Consider the following 17749-nt stretch of genomic DNA (forward strand, 5'->3'; position numbering starts at 1 on the left):
TTGGATTAACCTGCTCTGTGCCTCTTAAATTAGATGTGCAGCATTACTTACCATGATGATCTACCCTGTGCAAAAGGAGCTAGTTTTGAGAGACTGAGAGTCCTGGCTTGAACCCACAGTGAGCCAGCTAACCCAGGCCCCAGGGACGTCACAGCAATAACAACAGCAGAGATAAACAGCAAGGAGAGGAGAACAGTGGTGTCTGAAAATGCCGTGTGGCTGTATTTGTCATCTGTGTCTTTAATGCTCGAGGTGACTTTACAGATGAAAGTCACCTCAGCCTCGGGCTTGATGTTTAAGGGTAGACTGATACTGTAGCTCATCAGGATGAGTGAGGTGTTGGGGAACCTGGCCAACTGAAGACAAGGAGGGAAGCATAAGCATTGTTTTTGGCTACTTAAAGGTGAAAAGCTGTGAATCAGTCACATTAGTGCCAAAATTTAAAATATACATTTACACTTTACATGATTGCTGCAGTTTAAGGCCTCCATTTATAAAATCAGACTAGAACACTATATTGATTAAGTCCCACTGGTAGAGGGTACTCCTTCACTTTATTCTCTATTATTTAATCAATCAATAACTCAATTTTATTTTAATTTAGTAATTACATTGCACATGCTTTATATCTTTCACATGCCTTAATGCCTCTCTCTTCTCTGTCTCTCTCTCTCTCGCTCGCTCTCTCCATAGTCCAATGTATACTGGCCGAACATCCACTCTATCAACCTGACTCTTTTCAACATCAGCCGAGATGACAACAACTTCCAGCTGACCTGCATTGCGGAGAACGTGGTGGGGATGACCAACTCCTCCATCCAGCTCAATGTACAATGTGAGTTAGATCTCTGTGATGGTTAAATCTTTGGAAACTCTGGCTGTACATTGCGGGGGGTGGGGTGGGGGGATGAAGGCTACTTTTATGCCTTTTATGCCACGGCCACTGACACACATTTGAAATGTACGCCACAGGTTCTCCCTATAAATGACCTGCTCCTACCTTGCGTACCTTGTTGCATAAATTTGTATATTAATAAGTAAATATTACTTTCTTGAAATGAATAAAATTCTGTATTGCTTTAAGAGGCAGAGCCCATGTGTTATGTGAAGATAGGTATGTTAACATATGCTTATTTTCATCTCCTAATTTGCATAGCCTGTGGGTTTATTATCAGCAAGGTAAATGGTGGAACATAAGTATACTGAGGGCAAAGAAAAAAATCAGAGTCAAATTTCTTGAAAGGCCAATGAAACTGATTCTGCATGGCCCAAGGCCTGAACATAATGTAGAGTAATATCATCAGGACAATAATGACATAAGAAAAATGTGGAACCAAATGTTGATTTATATTGGTTTTAGGTTTATAATTGTAAAACCCTTGGTTTGATTGATGAAGTTTTATTTAAAACCTGGGTTAATGACAAGTGAAAACATCTGGGGCTGAAAATTGAAGCCAACGCTGAAGTGCTAAAAACTGCAATTCCTCTAATGACCACTTGAAGCTGTCTAAGATGGTGATGACTAAAATGCCAGACTCAAGACTTCAAAACGAGGATCCACAAACCAGTGGGTGATGTCACGGTGGCTACATTCATTATTTTTACACAGTCTTTGGACTACAGTCTAATCTGATTGCATCAGTTTTTTTAATTTCACATTATATGACCATGAGCATTTTTTACTAGAAGGTACTAGAAGCTAACACCAGCATGCTAACATGTTCACAATGCTAATGCTAATGTTAAGATAGTAAAATGTTTACCATATCATCATTTTTAGTTGAGTGTTCTCAGTTTTTGTATGAGCTTGATTAAACAGTGCAGCTGATGCTGATGGGAGTGTCAGTACTATCGCAAGTAAACCAAAGTTCTGGACAAATGTGAATTCTGACCTTATCTGTATTATCAGAGAACAAAATGTGTTACAATTTAATGGGAGCATGAATGTCTGTGCAAAATTTCATAGCAATCCATACCATAGTTATCAAGGCACGTCCCTAAATGCCAAATATGTCAACCTCAGGATGCCGTTGGAGGAAAACTCAAATATTAATCACTAAAATGGTGGACTTTCAGACCAATATTGCCTTCTCTAGATCCATGCTATCCAATTGGCTAAATGTGCTAGAGTGTCATGTTGTATGCTCTTACATAGTCAGTAGGGTTACCACATGGATAAATGTAGTGTGGGTGTCTGTACTGGCAAGCAACCTTCATCAATCGTGCAATTAAAGAAATATCCATCCCGTTACCACAACATTTGTAATGTCTCCATTAATAGCTTTATAATTAATCATTTCTCAGGTATTACATCTTATTTGATCAGTCTTCATAGAGGCTCTTAATACGACTCTAATGCTTAAAATGTGAAATTATGCTGCTCTGTGGCCGAAGGTGCTAATCACTGAACACATCTAAGCCGACCACTGAGCTAGTGGCTTATCCACATTAGACCCATCAACTAATCTAGGGACAACCATGGTTTAGCAGCAAGGCTGGTATGATTAATAAACCATGCACCAAAAGACAGCACAATTTGAAAAATACTTTGAGTGATGAAGTGACATTTGCACAGCTGACAGCTTCATTGTTAGTCTTCTGCCTGTCAATCATTTTAGGAGGCATACATCAAGGTCCCACAGCTACTGTAACTATTTATTTATAGCCAAGACAAGCTGGCGTTGGTGGGTTAAAGGAATAATTCACCACACAGATGACTGTTTGTTTTTCAATTACTCGACCCCTGTTACGCTGAATTCACAAATAAAACTTTGTCTTTCTCGCATGCCTCCAGAGAGCAAAGAATCAACAAATGGAGAAAATTCTTGATCAATTGAAGCAAAAGGGGGCCACGTCTAACAACAGCAAAACTACATCAAAACATCTGCTTGCAAATTCTGACACAATCCATGCAGTATGATCCAGGCCTCATTTATCCAGTCATATGCTCAGCACTTCCCAAACACATTGCATTACCTTGCGGTCAGCCCTTTCCAACAGGGACTGAAAGGGAAACGTATCTCTCTTCTAAGCCAGACTCTGTTGACAAAAACAATAAGGTTACCTGACTCCTGTTATGCAGGAGCTGCTGGTCTACCACTGCCTCAATCATCTAACCTGTTTGTGTTACTGCGTTACCTTTAGTGGTTTAAAGGTTTAGTTCAGATTCACCAAAGTCACACAATAACAAACAAAAATACCAATCTAGGCAGCAGCTCCCTTGTTCACCAAGGTAAAATTGCTGTTTTTGTTTGTAGTCTGGCTTTGAAGAGAGCATAGATGACGTTTCACTTTCAGTTCAGGCCCCTGTTCAAAAGTCCTGTCTGTCTGGGAAGTACTGATCATAAGAATGCTTTGATATAGTTTTGCTGTTGTTAAACACAGTCGCTTATTAATCAAGGATTCTCTCAATTTTTTTTATTTTTAATTTTATTTTTTTGTTCACCACAGGCATACATAACAGATGAATATTTGATACACAAATAGTCATTTGGGTCAGTGAAGTATTCCTTTAGAGACAGCAGGTCTGCCAGCTGTGGTTTTGAATGACTATAGGGAACAACTAACAACGGTGGTTTCCTGGCTCAATAACTTCACTGTTTTGGTTCACTCTACCACTCTCATCAGTGTTGTTTCCAGAAGCACCGGGCAGATAAAGGTCTGATAAATGGACTGTACACTACCTGCCCAGCACTAAATGGGTGACGAAGTGAGTGACTTACTTGTGAACATAGTGGAATATTTAGCAGGTAAAAAGTCAGATTCTTCTCTGAGGAGTTGATAGGAGCTATGGTTAAAAGAAAGTGAATTTTGGACTTTTGTCAGGGTGCCAGAAACATGATTTCAAACAGCTAGCATGTTGCATCAACTTAGAAGGTCCTAGTACAGCTTGTCTGTCTGTGATGCTTGTTTCTGCTGCCTCCAAGTGGCCAAAAAAAATCAGTTAATTCATGTTTAGCCAAGTGGTTTTGTAACCTAAATTTAACAACACATGGGACGTAGGACTCAAATTGTGGTCTACAGTGTCCAAGTCCTGTTCTTTGTACAGTCAACCATAAACCATCCGTACTTACATGTAATCCAGAGAGTAATCACATTTCCTCCAAAATGTTTTTCTTTTCAAATCACATAAGTATATATACAGATTTTGAAAGAGACAGAGCTGTCTGTGCAGATTTGCAGCTGTTTTGATGAACAGCTCAAACTCACTGAATAGAAAGGATGGGACATATTGACTGTGTTGCCTCAGTTTTGTTGAATCACCTTAAATTATCTTAAATCAATAACAACATGTTGCATTATGCTATTAGGATTATTTTATTAACTGTGAATAGACATTATATGGAGATATTATTAGTTGATGTATTTGGGTTCTCTGTCATGTTCCCAAAGTTCTATAACATGTAGGTCACAGCAGAAATGGTTATGTTTTAGTTTAGCTAGACAAAATGTGGCAGACAGCAAAGACTAATACTGTAAGAAAGGAAAATAAAATACTTTTTTTTTTTTAGAATTCAGCTGGTACAGTACGAATGCTCGGAGGCAAGACCACTAGTTTTCTTCTGCATGAGATGCGTTTCATGGCAGCTTTGATGGACTTGTGTTGGGGACTGATATATATCTTGTATTAATGACGCTGACAGTCTAAGAGAATAATTTACAGCAGGGAAAAAAAATCACCTTTATCAAGCAGAACAGCCAAATTATGCAGGTACATTTAGAATGCAATGAGGTGTTACACAGTTACAAACCAAATGAAATTGATGTAGCCAATTAGCAAGAATATACCCTCCAGCCCACATGAAAGCTCAGCCTTGATCTGAGCGGGAAGAGAAAAGGAAAAAAAAAAACACCCTCAGCAATGATAAAGCAATGATTTGGTAACCATCGGAATGTTCCTCTAATATCCAGACCACGAATTACACTATACATGTCAGCTCTTACATAAGTTCACCCTGTGGATTGCCCCTGGGCAGATTTGGGACGGACTGTATTCAAAGCCAATATTTATCAAAGGTGCCTGACATTTTTCTCTTTGTAGCAAGCTTGCTGTTGTAGAGCACAATCTATTGTGGCTGTTTGCAATGCATCACGCTACAGGACAGGGGAGATTTGTCACCAATTCAAACACTCCCTACTGGAGCAGAGCTGCTAAGGACCGTGCTAGAATGACAGATTGACTTTGCAACATCTAGTCTTCAGGGCTTCCTCCTCACGGACAGACACTCTATGGATGTACATCTCCAGGCATTTTTTTTTCTGTTGACACTCTCTGCTGGTGCTGCAAATTAACTTATTAATTTTTCACCACATGCTCCGATGGTAATTACATTTCCTCCCCTGTGCAGCCTATTGTCTCTGGAAATGTCATAAAATAGCTTAAACTGCTGCTCTGATTAGGGAGTAATCTGATTGACAGTGAAATTACCAGCCGTCAAGTAACATTCTCTGCATTCAAAGATGAGTTCCCTACTTTAGTGAAACTGTAATTAACCACAATGCAAATTCTGCAGACCCATTGTTCTGCTGCTGTCTGCAACAATGGCAGCTCTACAGCATTGTGGACTCACATAACTTACCGTGTTTTTCCTTTAGTACTACTGTATAGGCAGGTGTTGCTCTCTATCGAGAACAAGGCACTAACTAACGCTTGGGTTAGTTGTTATGCTCCCTGAGTAGCTCTACAGTTAGAGCAAAGCATCACCTCTAATATAAGTAACTAATGTGGGAATGAAGTGATTCCATCCCTCGAGAGACTCTACATAATATCACTTTGCTGCTTCTTACAGTTAAACTCCCCTGTCATCGTCAGCCATGATGTCCTATCTGGCTGGAACATGGCATTTGAAATATGCCACCAGTGTTACCACTAGATAACATTGCTCAGCTAGGCTTGCATTTAGTGTTCTCACTGATCAAAGGCATGTACTTATCAAAGCTTGTCATCTATATGAGCGCCACGAGGACACCATGTTGTTACCGACCAGTATGGAGCACAGTAATGACTTGTATTGTATTGACTGAGACGGAGGTGACAGCCATGCTGAGGGGAAAATGGATCGGTCGCTAACTGTCCATCAACGAGAATTTCATGTTTTTTTTCCTCTCTCTTTCTCTCTCTTTAGGCTGCACAGCTATACGCCGCCCTCACTTCATGCCCATCTTCCTCCCTCCTCTCTCTTTCTTTTCTCTCTGCACTATCTTGTCTCTTTCTTCCTGCGCACAAAATCACAGCTCTGCACACGCCCCCACACCAGCACGTTCACACACGCACATGCCTTAGCCTTTAGTGCAATTGAATGACTTTATTGTCACTATTGTCTAGCAGGAACAATATCACCAAAGCAATTTATGAAATGACAGCTTTCAAACACCGAGAAACACTTTATTCATCTTTTTTTTTTACCGGATGATTATTTGGTTTGAAAACACAAGCAATCCATTGGTAGACAGTCAATGACAGTCATAATGACCAGGGCAGTTACTTTTATTATCAGTCTATCTGACAATCGTTCATATATTAATCAATCACAGTCTATCACTACTAGTAATGATGGGCTATGCTTGAAAAGAACTAGTTTGTACACCATGTTGTCTGACTATGTCAAAGTACAGAAGTGTTTCTACCTGTTCTGAATGGCCACACTAGAAGGTGTTTAAAAATTGGGATCACGGCTTACATTTTCTGACAGTCTGTCCTGGAAGGCATTGATAATGTTGTGCTTGGTTGTTCATATCACAAAATGACAGAAATAGTTGTGTTAAGAATGAAACGAGAGGGAGCTTGAGAGAGATTTCAAATTCCTTAGTCCAGAAGGTGTGCGCGGAGGGGGGTTAATAAGCTTTTCAACCATCAAACAAGCAGTTTTGATGAAGCTTATTGGCTCTTACAAAAACAAACAAACAAAACAAAACACCCAAGCTGGATTACCATCTGATCAAAATGGTCCAAGTGGGCAACTGCCCATTTTCAATGAGTGTCAATAGGTTGTATGTTATTAAAGTAAGCGCAAATTGGTTACAACTTTGCACTGCAAAAGGACAATATCAGCTATCACAGAATCTGTGTTATAACCTTATGTTGGCCTTGTCTTGGAGACAACCTTTTTAGCCATTCTAAAAGCATCACAGTGACGGTCGTTCACCACTTTGGTCCAGACTGAAATATCTATATAACTATTACAGGGATTGTCATCGAACTTTGAACAGATATTCATGGTCATCAGAGGATAAATCCTAATGACTTTGAAGGTTCACTGACCTTTCCTTTGGTGCCGCCAGCAGGTCAAATATTTTATCCACCACAATATCTCAACATCTTCCAGATGCGTTGGCCCCAAACTTTGCGAAGACATTGAGGATAAATCCTACTGACTTTGGGGATCTCCTGACTTTTCATACAGTGCCACTATGAGGTTCTACGTGAAATGACTCAACAAATATTAGATGTAGTGCCTTGAAATTAGCTTCAGACATTCATGTCCTTCTCAAAATGAATTGTAACAATCTCAAATTTTGGACCAGATACCTGCATTTACATCAGCCTGAGCTGTACTTCATGTTCTGCATAACATGCTAAACGAAGATGGAAAACGTAATAAGCATGGGAATATTGGTATTATGGGGGACGCCCAGGTATTTCCCTGCGTAGAGCATGTACCATTAAGCTGAGTCCTTACTGAAGCAGCACGGGTTCAAGTCTGGCCCAGGCCCCTCCATCCTCTCTTTCCCTTGTCATATCTATGTCTGTCTCTCAACAGAGCATGAAAAAAGCCAAAAAAAAAAACATCCATAAAAGAAAAAAAAACATTGTAATCATGAGCATGTTGCCATGTTGGTGTAAATGTGTTTTCCCCACACAGAAAACCTAATCCAAGTCCTATTACTCACTGGATATCTGGGCAAACAATGGAGCTGCCATACAGTCTGCCTTGTGTACTGTTCTAACAGTAATGGGAACTTGGAGGCTTAGAGGGTACATACACAATACACAAAGGATCATAGGTATGGGGGAGGCAGTAGGGGCTGAAAAACAAAACTTTTGCCCTGGGTCCTTGAAACAGGTTAATCTGGCCATCCAAATCCCCTATGTGGTGCTTGTGAGAATCAAATATTTGGTATTTTTAATTAACAAACACTTTAACTAACCCTGGCCCTATTTCTAATTAAATTGTAGGCTGATAACATGTACAAGTACATAGCATGAAACCGCAGGTGGAGATTCACTGGGGCAGCTGCAGCGTTGTCTGAATGACAACATAAACACACACAGTCTACCATGATACAGCAAATGTAAATAGGATTGCTCACACAAGCCTATAGAAATTGCAGCTTTCATTGAGGCCCAGCAAAAGACAAAACAATGGTGTATAATGAGTATATGTGTAAGTGGTGGAGGTGGGTGGGTAGGTTTGGGGGTAGGGTGGGGTGTGGGTTGGGAGGTGGGGTGTCTAGTATGTAGAACAGTCACATAGAGAGACTGCCAGGTAATACCATCTGCCAAATATTTCCTTTTGATGATGTAGCTGCATGAGTGACTCATTGCAAAGACAAATCAGTGGATGAATTGTTTATGAAATGTATCTGATGGTATTAAAGTGATAAATTGCCTCTCAGCTTGGCGGCGTTGTGGATCCAGAGGTGTGTTGCTGAACGTCAGGAGAGAGAAACTATGTGCTTGTTTTTAGAGAGGAGATTCCTCTTTCTATTTCAAGCAAAAGGAGTCCCTCTCTCTGTTTTCCTTACTGTCCTATGCACTGCTGCAATATGTAACACACAGTAAAAGGCTCATTGCCACTCCCAAGCTAGAAACCTACCTCCTAAATGTCATGCTTCCCAGAACAAATCAAAATAGCTTTGTGTTTAGTCTGCTGAAGCATTTCTTTTGAGGTTCTTCAAAGAAGTAGGGCAGGTTTTCATCAGCCCAAGGGTTGTGGAACTTTCTTCTAAAGGTCTTTGTAATACTTCAAGCTACATTATAACTAAAAATCAGACAGACTGATGAGGGTTTCAAGAGGGGAAAATAACTTTTATGTGATCCAGGAACTGCTCATTCTGCTTTTCCTGATGCTATGGATCGAGTGTCAGTATGACTAAAATGTTTATATCATTTAAATGACACGGTTTCTTTTCTTCTTCACCGCAGTTCCTCCAGTCATCCTGAGGCTGGCTGAACCTGAGCAGCGCCACGATACCTGCATCGAGTTTACAGTTCGGGGTTACCCCCATCCCAAGCTGCGTTGGTTCTACAAGCAAAAGGAGATTGTCCACAATGATTACATTCGAACTGAGATGGACTTCTACCAGGACTATCTGGAAGGCTGTCTGACCTTCCAGAACCCAACACACATCAACAACGGGAACTACACTTTGGAGGCCAGCAACCCTCTGGGAACAGTCTCCAAGACAGTGTATGGTCACTTCCTTATGGACCCAGGTATTGATGAAGGTGAGTGGGTTGTTTCTGCTTGGTGGCTATTAGTCACTACACTTGTGGTTGATGAGTGATGCACTGTTGGCAGCTTGCAGCGGTGATGTCCCCATAATCACAATAGCGATTATACTCATGGGTAAAACATCATTTATACAAGGGTTATTAAGACATTTTTACTGCCTAAACATCGCCGTCATTCTTCTGGGTTTAAATGAAAATAAAAGCACAGGAGAAAAGAAGAAATACTGCCAAGTAACTCCCCGATTCCCACAAGAGCTAACATGGCCCACTTTTTGGGGAATGAGCCTCACGATTGGAACAAGTCTTTGACTAGTTGAATTTCTTGTTTAAACTACCTGTTGTATGAATTATAGGTTCCATCCCAGGTGGAAGAACTATTGGGAGCTTTTAGTTTTTATTAAAATCTCCCTTCGCAGGGTGCAGGTTGTGGAGCTGATCCCTGCTGGCTGGATCACAGCCAGGGTTCATCCACAGTTCAGTCAGGTAGATTGTTCACTTGCAGTTCATCCTGAGTTCACAGGGAGGGGGAATAAACCCACAAAGACTGGCAAATTTCTCCCCATGGTCAATATTCCAAGGTTAATACCATGTGTCAGTTTATTGACATAGCATGACTTTCTCTGTCTTCTCTTTTGCAGACATAGAGGAACTAGGTGAGTGTTTCTATTTTGAAATTCAACCCTGCTATTATTTTTTATTATTATTTGTATTTTTTTTTTTTTCTCAACTACTTGTTTGTTTGGTGTCAGTATGCACACGCAAACACATCACTTATTGTTGGAATATCACTGTTAAGATAGTAACCATGGAGAAATTTGTTCACTTTGTGTTGCAATTCATAAAAAGCTGTTAAGCACTGCTGCTCAATTTCTAGACCCTGATAGTATTATTAATCTCCAGGAAGGCTTTGCAAAACATAGCATTCGGACTGAATGTTATATTCATTCAGATGCCTTGCTCAAGGCATCTCAAGCTAGTGATCTGGTAGGTGACTCTGATCTCCCCAGACAGTCTCAAGATTTGAACTGCCAACATCAGAGTCCAAAAACCTGCCCTTTTCAGGTTGTTTGAGGTCTCTAAAGGAGGACAGCATTCAGCTCAGTGGCTTGTGGTTTCCTAAATTCGCCAGACACTTCTTTGCCGTTTTTATGGGAGATTTGATGCTTCAGTGATGCCCTGCTTTACCCTTGTATGTTTCCATACACTCTCACAGTAAGGTAACCTGTGTAGCCACAGTCTACCTCTGCTGGTTCTTTCTGCTGGTTCACTAAGCCCTGCTCTCCTTACTTACTGTTTCACCTGTTGATAACGGGGGCAGATTTACCACTCTAATTTTTTTAAGCATTGGGTGGTAGACAAAATCAGACTTCTCTTTGTAGCATGCAACTATCAACTTTGCCAGATTTTATTGGCTGTAGCTATTAAGCAAATAGTATTAGCTAAGCTTGAATGTTTCAAGATGACTTATTTTGCAACAACAACTGCAACAACACTGATGCTGGACTTCCAACTGTCTCTTCATTGCAGACACTCACTTGGCCTGGGCAAATCATAGGTCAGTGCGTCTTGCGCTACATCATTAGCAGCCATATATATCCATCCTGATGGCTATGTCCCTGCAGTAGAAATCCCTTGCAACAGTGGCAAAATGGCCATTTATAGACTGTGTTATTCCAGCTCTTGTCATTAAGGAATACTACAGCAGCAACCTTCCTGTGCCCAGGATTAAGTAGAGTGAAAATTCGGTAAATCTAATAAAGAGAAAGAGACAAGTTAGCTCTTTGCCGACCCTTGACATTGCGTTCATATGTTGGTTACTGCTGATAACTGGATGGCGTCATTGTGAAGGCATAGCGCTCACCTTCCTGTTCCCCCTTGGTTAACACTGTTGAGTGTTTACCAGAAGTGAGCACTGTTAGCTGCTATTGTTCAGGCATCTCCATGTTAAGAACCATGTCCATTTGCCCTGAATTTTGCAAAGAGCTCCTTAAACTTTAGATTGTTTTTGGTTTTGTAAAGGTTTAAAAGAGGAATCACCCTTTAAACTCTGGTAATCAACTCCATGCACACTGTCTCAACATGTGGAGAGACAGACTGAGTTTGACATGCAATAGCCGTTTGACTTTAAGGGCACCCCAGGTTTTAGTCATTCTCTTTAAAGGGAGTTGTATACAGCAACTCAGTGGGCATTACGCTTCCTCTCCAACCCTTAACTAACCAGCCGCGATGTAAACAAGCTAGTTTCCCACCCCGTTAGCTGGTAATGTGTGAATGTTTGTGAAGCGGTAAGAGCAGTCATATTGCTGGAACGATGCTTTGGCCGTCTCTCACACTGAATCGTAAACCTCCTGTGTGTGATGTGTGGTTTGGCCCCAGGCTGTTGTGGCAGCCTCACTGCTGATGGCTTAAACTAAGTGGGCCGGTCTGATCTCTGACCTTCATCAGAGTCTTCTTCCATCTCCATATGAGGCCATTCTTTCTAATCAGCCATGGATTATAAAGCTGCAGCATGGCCTGGGATGGAGACGGATGGACGCCGCTGACTGTGTGGCGAGCTGCATTAGGCAGCAACGACTTTGTGCCGCCACACATGCACGCACACTTGCACAGCTTCTGGGAGCGAGGCAGGTGAGGGAGAGGTGTTTAGGTGATGAGAGTGTGAAACATTATAGCAGCGGTGTGTGAGGGAGTTCAGCTGTGGAAGGGAGACTGACAGGCTGACTGATACTAACGCTGCTGAGGAGAGAGGAGGGCAGTGGGAGGAGAGGAGAGAGGGATGTGGGCAGGGAAGGAGGGACAGAGCGATGGTAGTCAGGGCACACACACACTCACACACTGAGCAATGCACTTCAGTGTACTGTGTGTGTCTGAGCCAGTGGCAGCCAGTCTACCATGTGGCCATTAATTTGCCCACAATTACTCTCTGATGTCCTGGCTGGAGGCCTCAGACTGGAGTTTCCCTGACACCAGTTCATTTCGTTTCATGGCTCTGTCTCTGTCCTCTTCTCCTTCCCCTCCCAAGACCTCCGCTGTTTGCCAAAACTCTCATTTGTAGAGGTGTGTCATGTAGCAATTTAACACCAAGAGATTAATTGCAGGATCATTTTGAGACATTAATATGACTACTAGGGTTCCGCAACATGACTTGAGTCCAGTATCCAGTCAAGTCTGAGAACTTGGGTCAGATTTTTTTAAATGAAGGTGTCAAGTTTGAGTCGGTGTGGTGCAGTTTTCCAGCTGATTTAATTTTGCCTAATTTGATATTTGGTGCTCTTGGCTGTATGAGCTTCTTTTCTGTTTTCTGTCTGTATAATCATGTATAATTCTAAAGCAGCTTGTTTTAATTATTCTGTGTCCTTTTCTATGTACAAGCACAAGCATGCATTTGTGCTAGAAAAAATTCACGTCTTTTCTGTCATTACCATAAGAAGGTTGGGTCTGGTTAAAATTCTGAATAACCAGCCCAGTTGGCAGAAGAAAATGTTGCTATTGTATGTTACTGCAAACCACCAATATGTTACATTTGTGCGTTTTCTATGTATTATATCAACATTTGTAAAATTACGTAATATATGAGCTGACTTTATCATCAGGAGATTGAGGGGATGATGAATCACGCGTCACCTGGGCCAGAGACCTGCCAAGCTGCAGACCACTATTCAAGACCAACATACTACAGAACTGTTGTGATTTAGTCTTTGCAGTGTTCCCAGTGGCTTTAAGGCACTAAAGTGGGGTATCGGGGGGGCGTTAAGTTTCAATGTATCTGCTACATAATATCCTGAATGCAAATATATCACATCTGTGGTCTGGAGAAACATTCAATGTCAACATTTTTTCTAGGGATTGAATTGGCACAGCAGACTTCAGGCTTTGTCAGGAACCTTGTGACAGGTGTCAGACTTAGGTGTGCATTTAATAAGGCTGAGCACACTTCTAACTGATAGCCTTTTACCAGCCTCTACATACACAAATGCGTTCTTCATTTTCTAACATTGTCTCAAGCTGTCATTGTGCAGAGCAGTGGCAAGGTTCTCCCTGTTTACATCAATCCAGTTCTTAAAGGGAGGACAGTTTCAGTCTGCGTCCAGAGATTTAACATTTATTCAATACTCCAAAAAACATGAGGGGCAAGTGCTCTTATTTTCAAGAGTTTAAATGAAATGAAAGACATACAAATGAGGAGAGCAAAGAAGACTGTTTTCAACTAGCAATTAGATCTATCACAAAGCATTTATAAAGCCATTTGGCTTTGTGAAGATACTGAAAATATGCTCTCAATTATATACACTAGAGAGCACATTGGGTCGTCTTATTCTAGCCTGTTAGGCTGTGCATTAACCCATGCAAGTGTTACTTACACACTTATTTAATGTGATAATAGGTGCATAAACAGGTTCACACAGAGGATTAAACCATGGACTGAAAAGAAGCTGCTTATTCCTGTGCATCCACTGTGCATAAGAATACACTGCAATAAAGAACCACACAAAGTGTGAAAGTCAGTCTACTACATATTACTGTAAATAAGTGTGGGAGTAAAGCACAGCCATTAAAGGTTTCTTCTCAGCCACTGATGTGTGTTTTGTGTTTTTGTGTTGCAGCTACTCCGACGCCATCAGAGGGAGAGTCAGGCCCACCAGATGAAGATACGTTTGGGGTGAGTTTTCTGCGTAATGATGTTGATGAAACAGCTGCTAAAGATGTTGCCCCTGGTCTCAACAGAGAGCTGCTCTATGTTTCAACACAAATCTTTTTTGTGTTTCTTTTTTTTTGTCAAAGGACCCTTGTAGGGGTTTTTACTGTTGACATGCAGCTTTGAGGCACAACGACTACAATACACAAAACAATGTAACAGTCATTTTTCAGTGTTGTATGCTCGGCTATTAACGATGTTGATGGTGGTAAAAATGCAGTGTGTGCTGCTTAAATGTTACGTAATGTCAGGGATTCTGTATAGTTTTTTTAAACCAGCGCTGGTGAGTTATTCCACTGAAGTGCAGTAGATCGAACGAGATGCTAACACTATCATGGTTAATGAGCTTTTTAGATCGTAGACATTTTTACATTTCCCCAGGAAACGCGGCCCAGTTGCTAGGAGAAAATGTTGCCATAGTATATTTCTGCAAACCTCTGACATTTTACATGTACGTGTCATGTTATCATATCAGTGTCTCCGAAAATATGTAGTTCTGATTACCTGTATATTAGTCTCCATATACAGACTCTTCATTCAGTGAATGTAGAGTCTGTAGGCAAACCCCAGAGATCTTGCCTCCGGAAGAAGAGCGGAAGAGCCCTGGTTTCCGGTTGTAGGTTGTTTGTAGTCCGCGTGATATTGACCAATCACGTTTGAGCCGGCTTCAGTTGTTGCCAGGTTAAACAGTCTGTGTGGTGAACTAACGGGGCGGAACATAATTGGCGTCACTGCAAACTTTGAATCCATCGCAGTGGTTCTGCGTATTTACTTATATATAAATGGAAGTCGGAAATGGAAATTCGCCTCCTCCGCCTGAATCAAACCGGAATGGGGATGGTGGCCAAGCTGCAGACCATGAGATATCACATAAATACATGATATGAACACAACCTCTTAGTACCACAATATGTGGTGGTGGCACATTATGTCTTAAATTACACGGTGGTGGCTCGCTCTTCATGCTACCTATGGGGTCATAACATTAACCACCCCCAAATGCTTGATGTCATTGAACCAGGAAATTTGCATGTCCAACATGATGCAGGATCCTAATTGACTTTCCACTGGCATTATCCTGTGGTTCCCCCCCCATAATATTAACACATTACATGCCACCACTCTGTATGGTGGTGTTAAGAGGCGTGGTCACTTCATGTATTTTGACCAGGTTGGTCAAAGACCAACAAAAACACAAGCCCAGTTGAGACATTGCGTTGTCTCCAGCGGTGTTTGTGCAACCAAACCTGTGTGGGGTGTTTTTTTGCAACACATTGTGGTGTTTTTAGAGACAGGCTTCCAGGTACTTTAAGCCAAAACCTGATCTTCTCCTGACTATACCCATAGACTGTAGAAACAATGGATGTAGCTACTCTGATGTCACTCATTGTTTTGTTGACTACTGTTTTGAAGCCTCATGTCCTGCATTTCAAACAACAGTAGTGAGTGAGAGGCTGGAGCAGAGACTGAACTGAGAACCCAAGGACGCTACCAGCAGACAGCCTGTCACTTAAAGCAGCCCACCCTTAATTATGCATAACTTTAAGCCTTGATAAAATGTTAACAGCTGAGTTATAAAAAAAAATTCACCCCCTGTACAGTTGACATAAATAGGTGTCTATGAGAATTGACTGGCTTTTTGTAGCCAGCCTCAAGTGGCCAATCAAGGAACTGCAGTTTTTGGCACTTCTATGTTGGCTCCATTTTTCAGCCCTGGAGGTTGCTGCTTGACCATAACCAATTGGTTTTTACGGATAAACATAACCACAAGTTAACCATTTTTGTTGTTATAATGTAAAGTTTCAACATGCTGCATTGTTACGTACAAATGTGACAAATCTGTGGTTTGCAGAATTGTGCAATGCCAGCATTTATTTTGATGATTGGGTTGCAAAAAGCACTGGTATAATTAATAACACTGATAATGGCCAACTACTACTGTGGGTAGTAATCTAGTTAGCAGGGCATGCTAAAGATTGCAGCTTACATTGGAACTTATAAAGACACTGTTAAATTTTAAATAAATTCCTTACACTTTTTACTCTGGTGTTTTTGGTGTTGGAAGGTATTTCTCTTAATCCAGCCCCATGCACACCACTTTAATGTATGAAGAAATCCAAAGCTTGACAGGCCTGCTGTGCCAATGGACCATTTTCCTTGCAGACATTTTAACTTGTCACAGTGTGAAAAGCAAGTAAAACAAATTAATTACGATGGCTCAGTTTAAGTCTTAATTTGTTCATGTATTTGCTTTTTGATTTGATAAAAAAAAACAAGTATTAATTGGAATATTTGACAGTGCATTAAAGATGAGAACATTATAGCATATTGGTGATGATAAGCAAACTGGTCTATGTAAGCTGGAAAAAAGCAGCTGTCTATATTTTCATTATTTACAGTAATTAAACTTTACTTATTCAAATTAGTCAAACATAAATGTCAGAAATAACTGGTTGTAATGATGATGGTGATGATGATGATGAGTGAGGCTTGTGACTTTAAGTATCTCTCAGTGGCTTTAAAACTGCACCGAGAGTGAGTCTGCCTGTAGATGAGGATCATATTCAAATTACATTCTGTCAACTGGAATACGTCTCAGCCGAGACAGGTGTTGAACTTTTCTCCAGACTGCTGTAATCTGTGAGAAAGCAGTAGTCACAATCTAGTGGATTAAACTGTGATTTGCAGTATTTAAGGTGATCAGAAATCTGGAGAGGATTATGATGTGAACACAGTCTGACAAAGCATTTCATTTCTCTCAGGTTTCCATCGCCGTGGGTTTGGCGGGTTTCGCTTGCGTCCTCCTCCTTGTCCTTTTTGTTCTCATCAACAAATACGGCCGGCGCTCCAAATTCGGTATGAAAGGTAAGTCTACACAAATAGGCAGATAGGCAGGCAGACAGTGAGCTTTGTTTTTCTCCTTTCTGCCAGTTGCATCATTGTGCAGAATCCATTCCCCCAGCTAATCTTCTCTTCAAAACCTTTGTTCATCAGAAAATGTACATACTGCAGCTACTGTAGAAGTCCTACTTTTTACTGCATGTTTACAGATCCACCACTGCACTTCAGTCATATCCCCAAGAGGACTTGCTTGGGAAAAAAAATAAAGGTTTTCCATCGTTGAAAGAGAAACTATTAATGATCCTGTCGACTGTTGCAGGACACTGGAGTGTTGTGTTGCTGTATGCTACACATAGAGTCCTGCTAAAGGCCATACATTTGCAACCACCCATACACGTGCACACATATAGACAGCTGGATCAATACTAAAGGGCAGTGTGCATGCAAACGAGTTCTATGCACTGTACATACACCTCACACATTCACTGCGTCTGCTATGTAGAGCGATCGCAGAAAGGATCCTGAATTAATTAGTGGACTCGGCGCTGTCGATCACGCTGAGGAATTCAATAGGATTAACATGGCTTTTGTGCATGCTGAGCTTTCATTTTATGTCAGCTCCAGGTTTTGCTTGTCTCTCTGGCGTTGGTGTCGTGGAAGAGGCAAAAGCCGTTGTAGTGCTGATCTAGTAACAGAGAGCATAGAAGAGAGGAGCGAATGGTAGCAGCTCTAACAGGTCCTGTCATTCGAGCTCAAGT

At 41.2% G+C, this 17749-nt stretch overlaps 1 protein-coding gene across 3 annotated transcripts in view; it reads left to right on the forward strand.

The window, feature by feature from the left end:
* Positions 1-17749, forward strand: part of ntrk3b (neurotrophic tyrosine kinase, receptor, type 3b) — a 256972-nt gene that overhangs the window by 125657 nt on the left and 113566 nt on the right. The window contains exons 7-11 of one of the 3 annotated variants that reach the window (XM_049602116.1): positions 694-835; positions 9146-9448; positions 10093-10107; positions 14059-14114; positions 16913-17015. In XM_049602116.1, coding sequence (XP_049458073.1) covers positions 694-835; positions 9146-9448; positions 10093-10107; positions 14059-14114; positions 16913-17015 — 619 coding nt within the window. The remainder of the gene's footprint in view (positions 1-693; positions 836-9145; positions 9449-10092; positions 10108-14058; positions 14115-16912; positions 17016-17749) is intronic. The other 2 variants (XM_049602125.1, XM_049602134.1) reach the window with 2 other exon arrangements.

The sequence above is a fragment of the Epinephelus fuscoguttatus genome, linkage group LG2, assembly GCF_011397635.1.
Source record: "Epinephelus fuscoguttatus linkage group LG2, E.fuscoguttatus.final_Chr_v1".
Lineage (NCBI taxonomy): Eukaryota > Metazoa > Chordata > Actinopteri > Perciformes > Serranidae > Epinephelus > Epinephelus fuscoguttatus.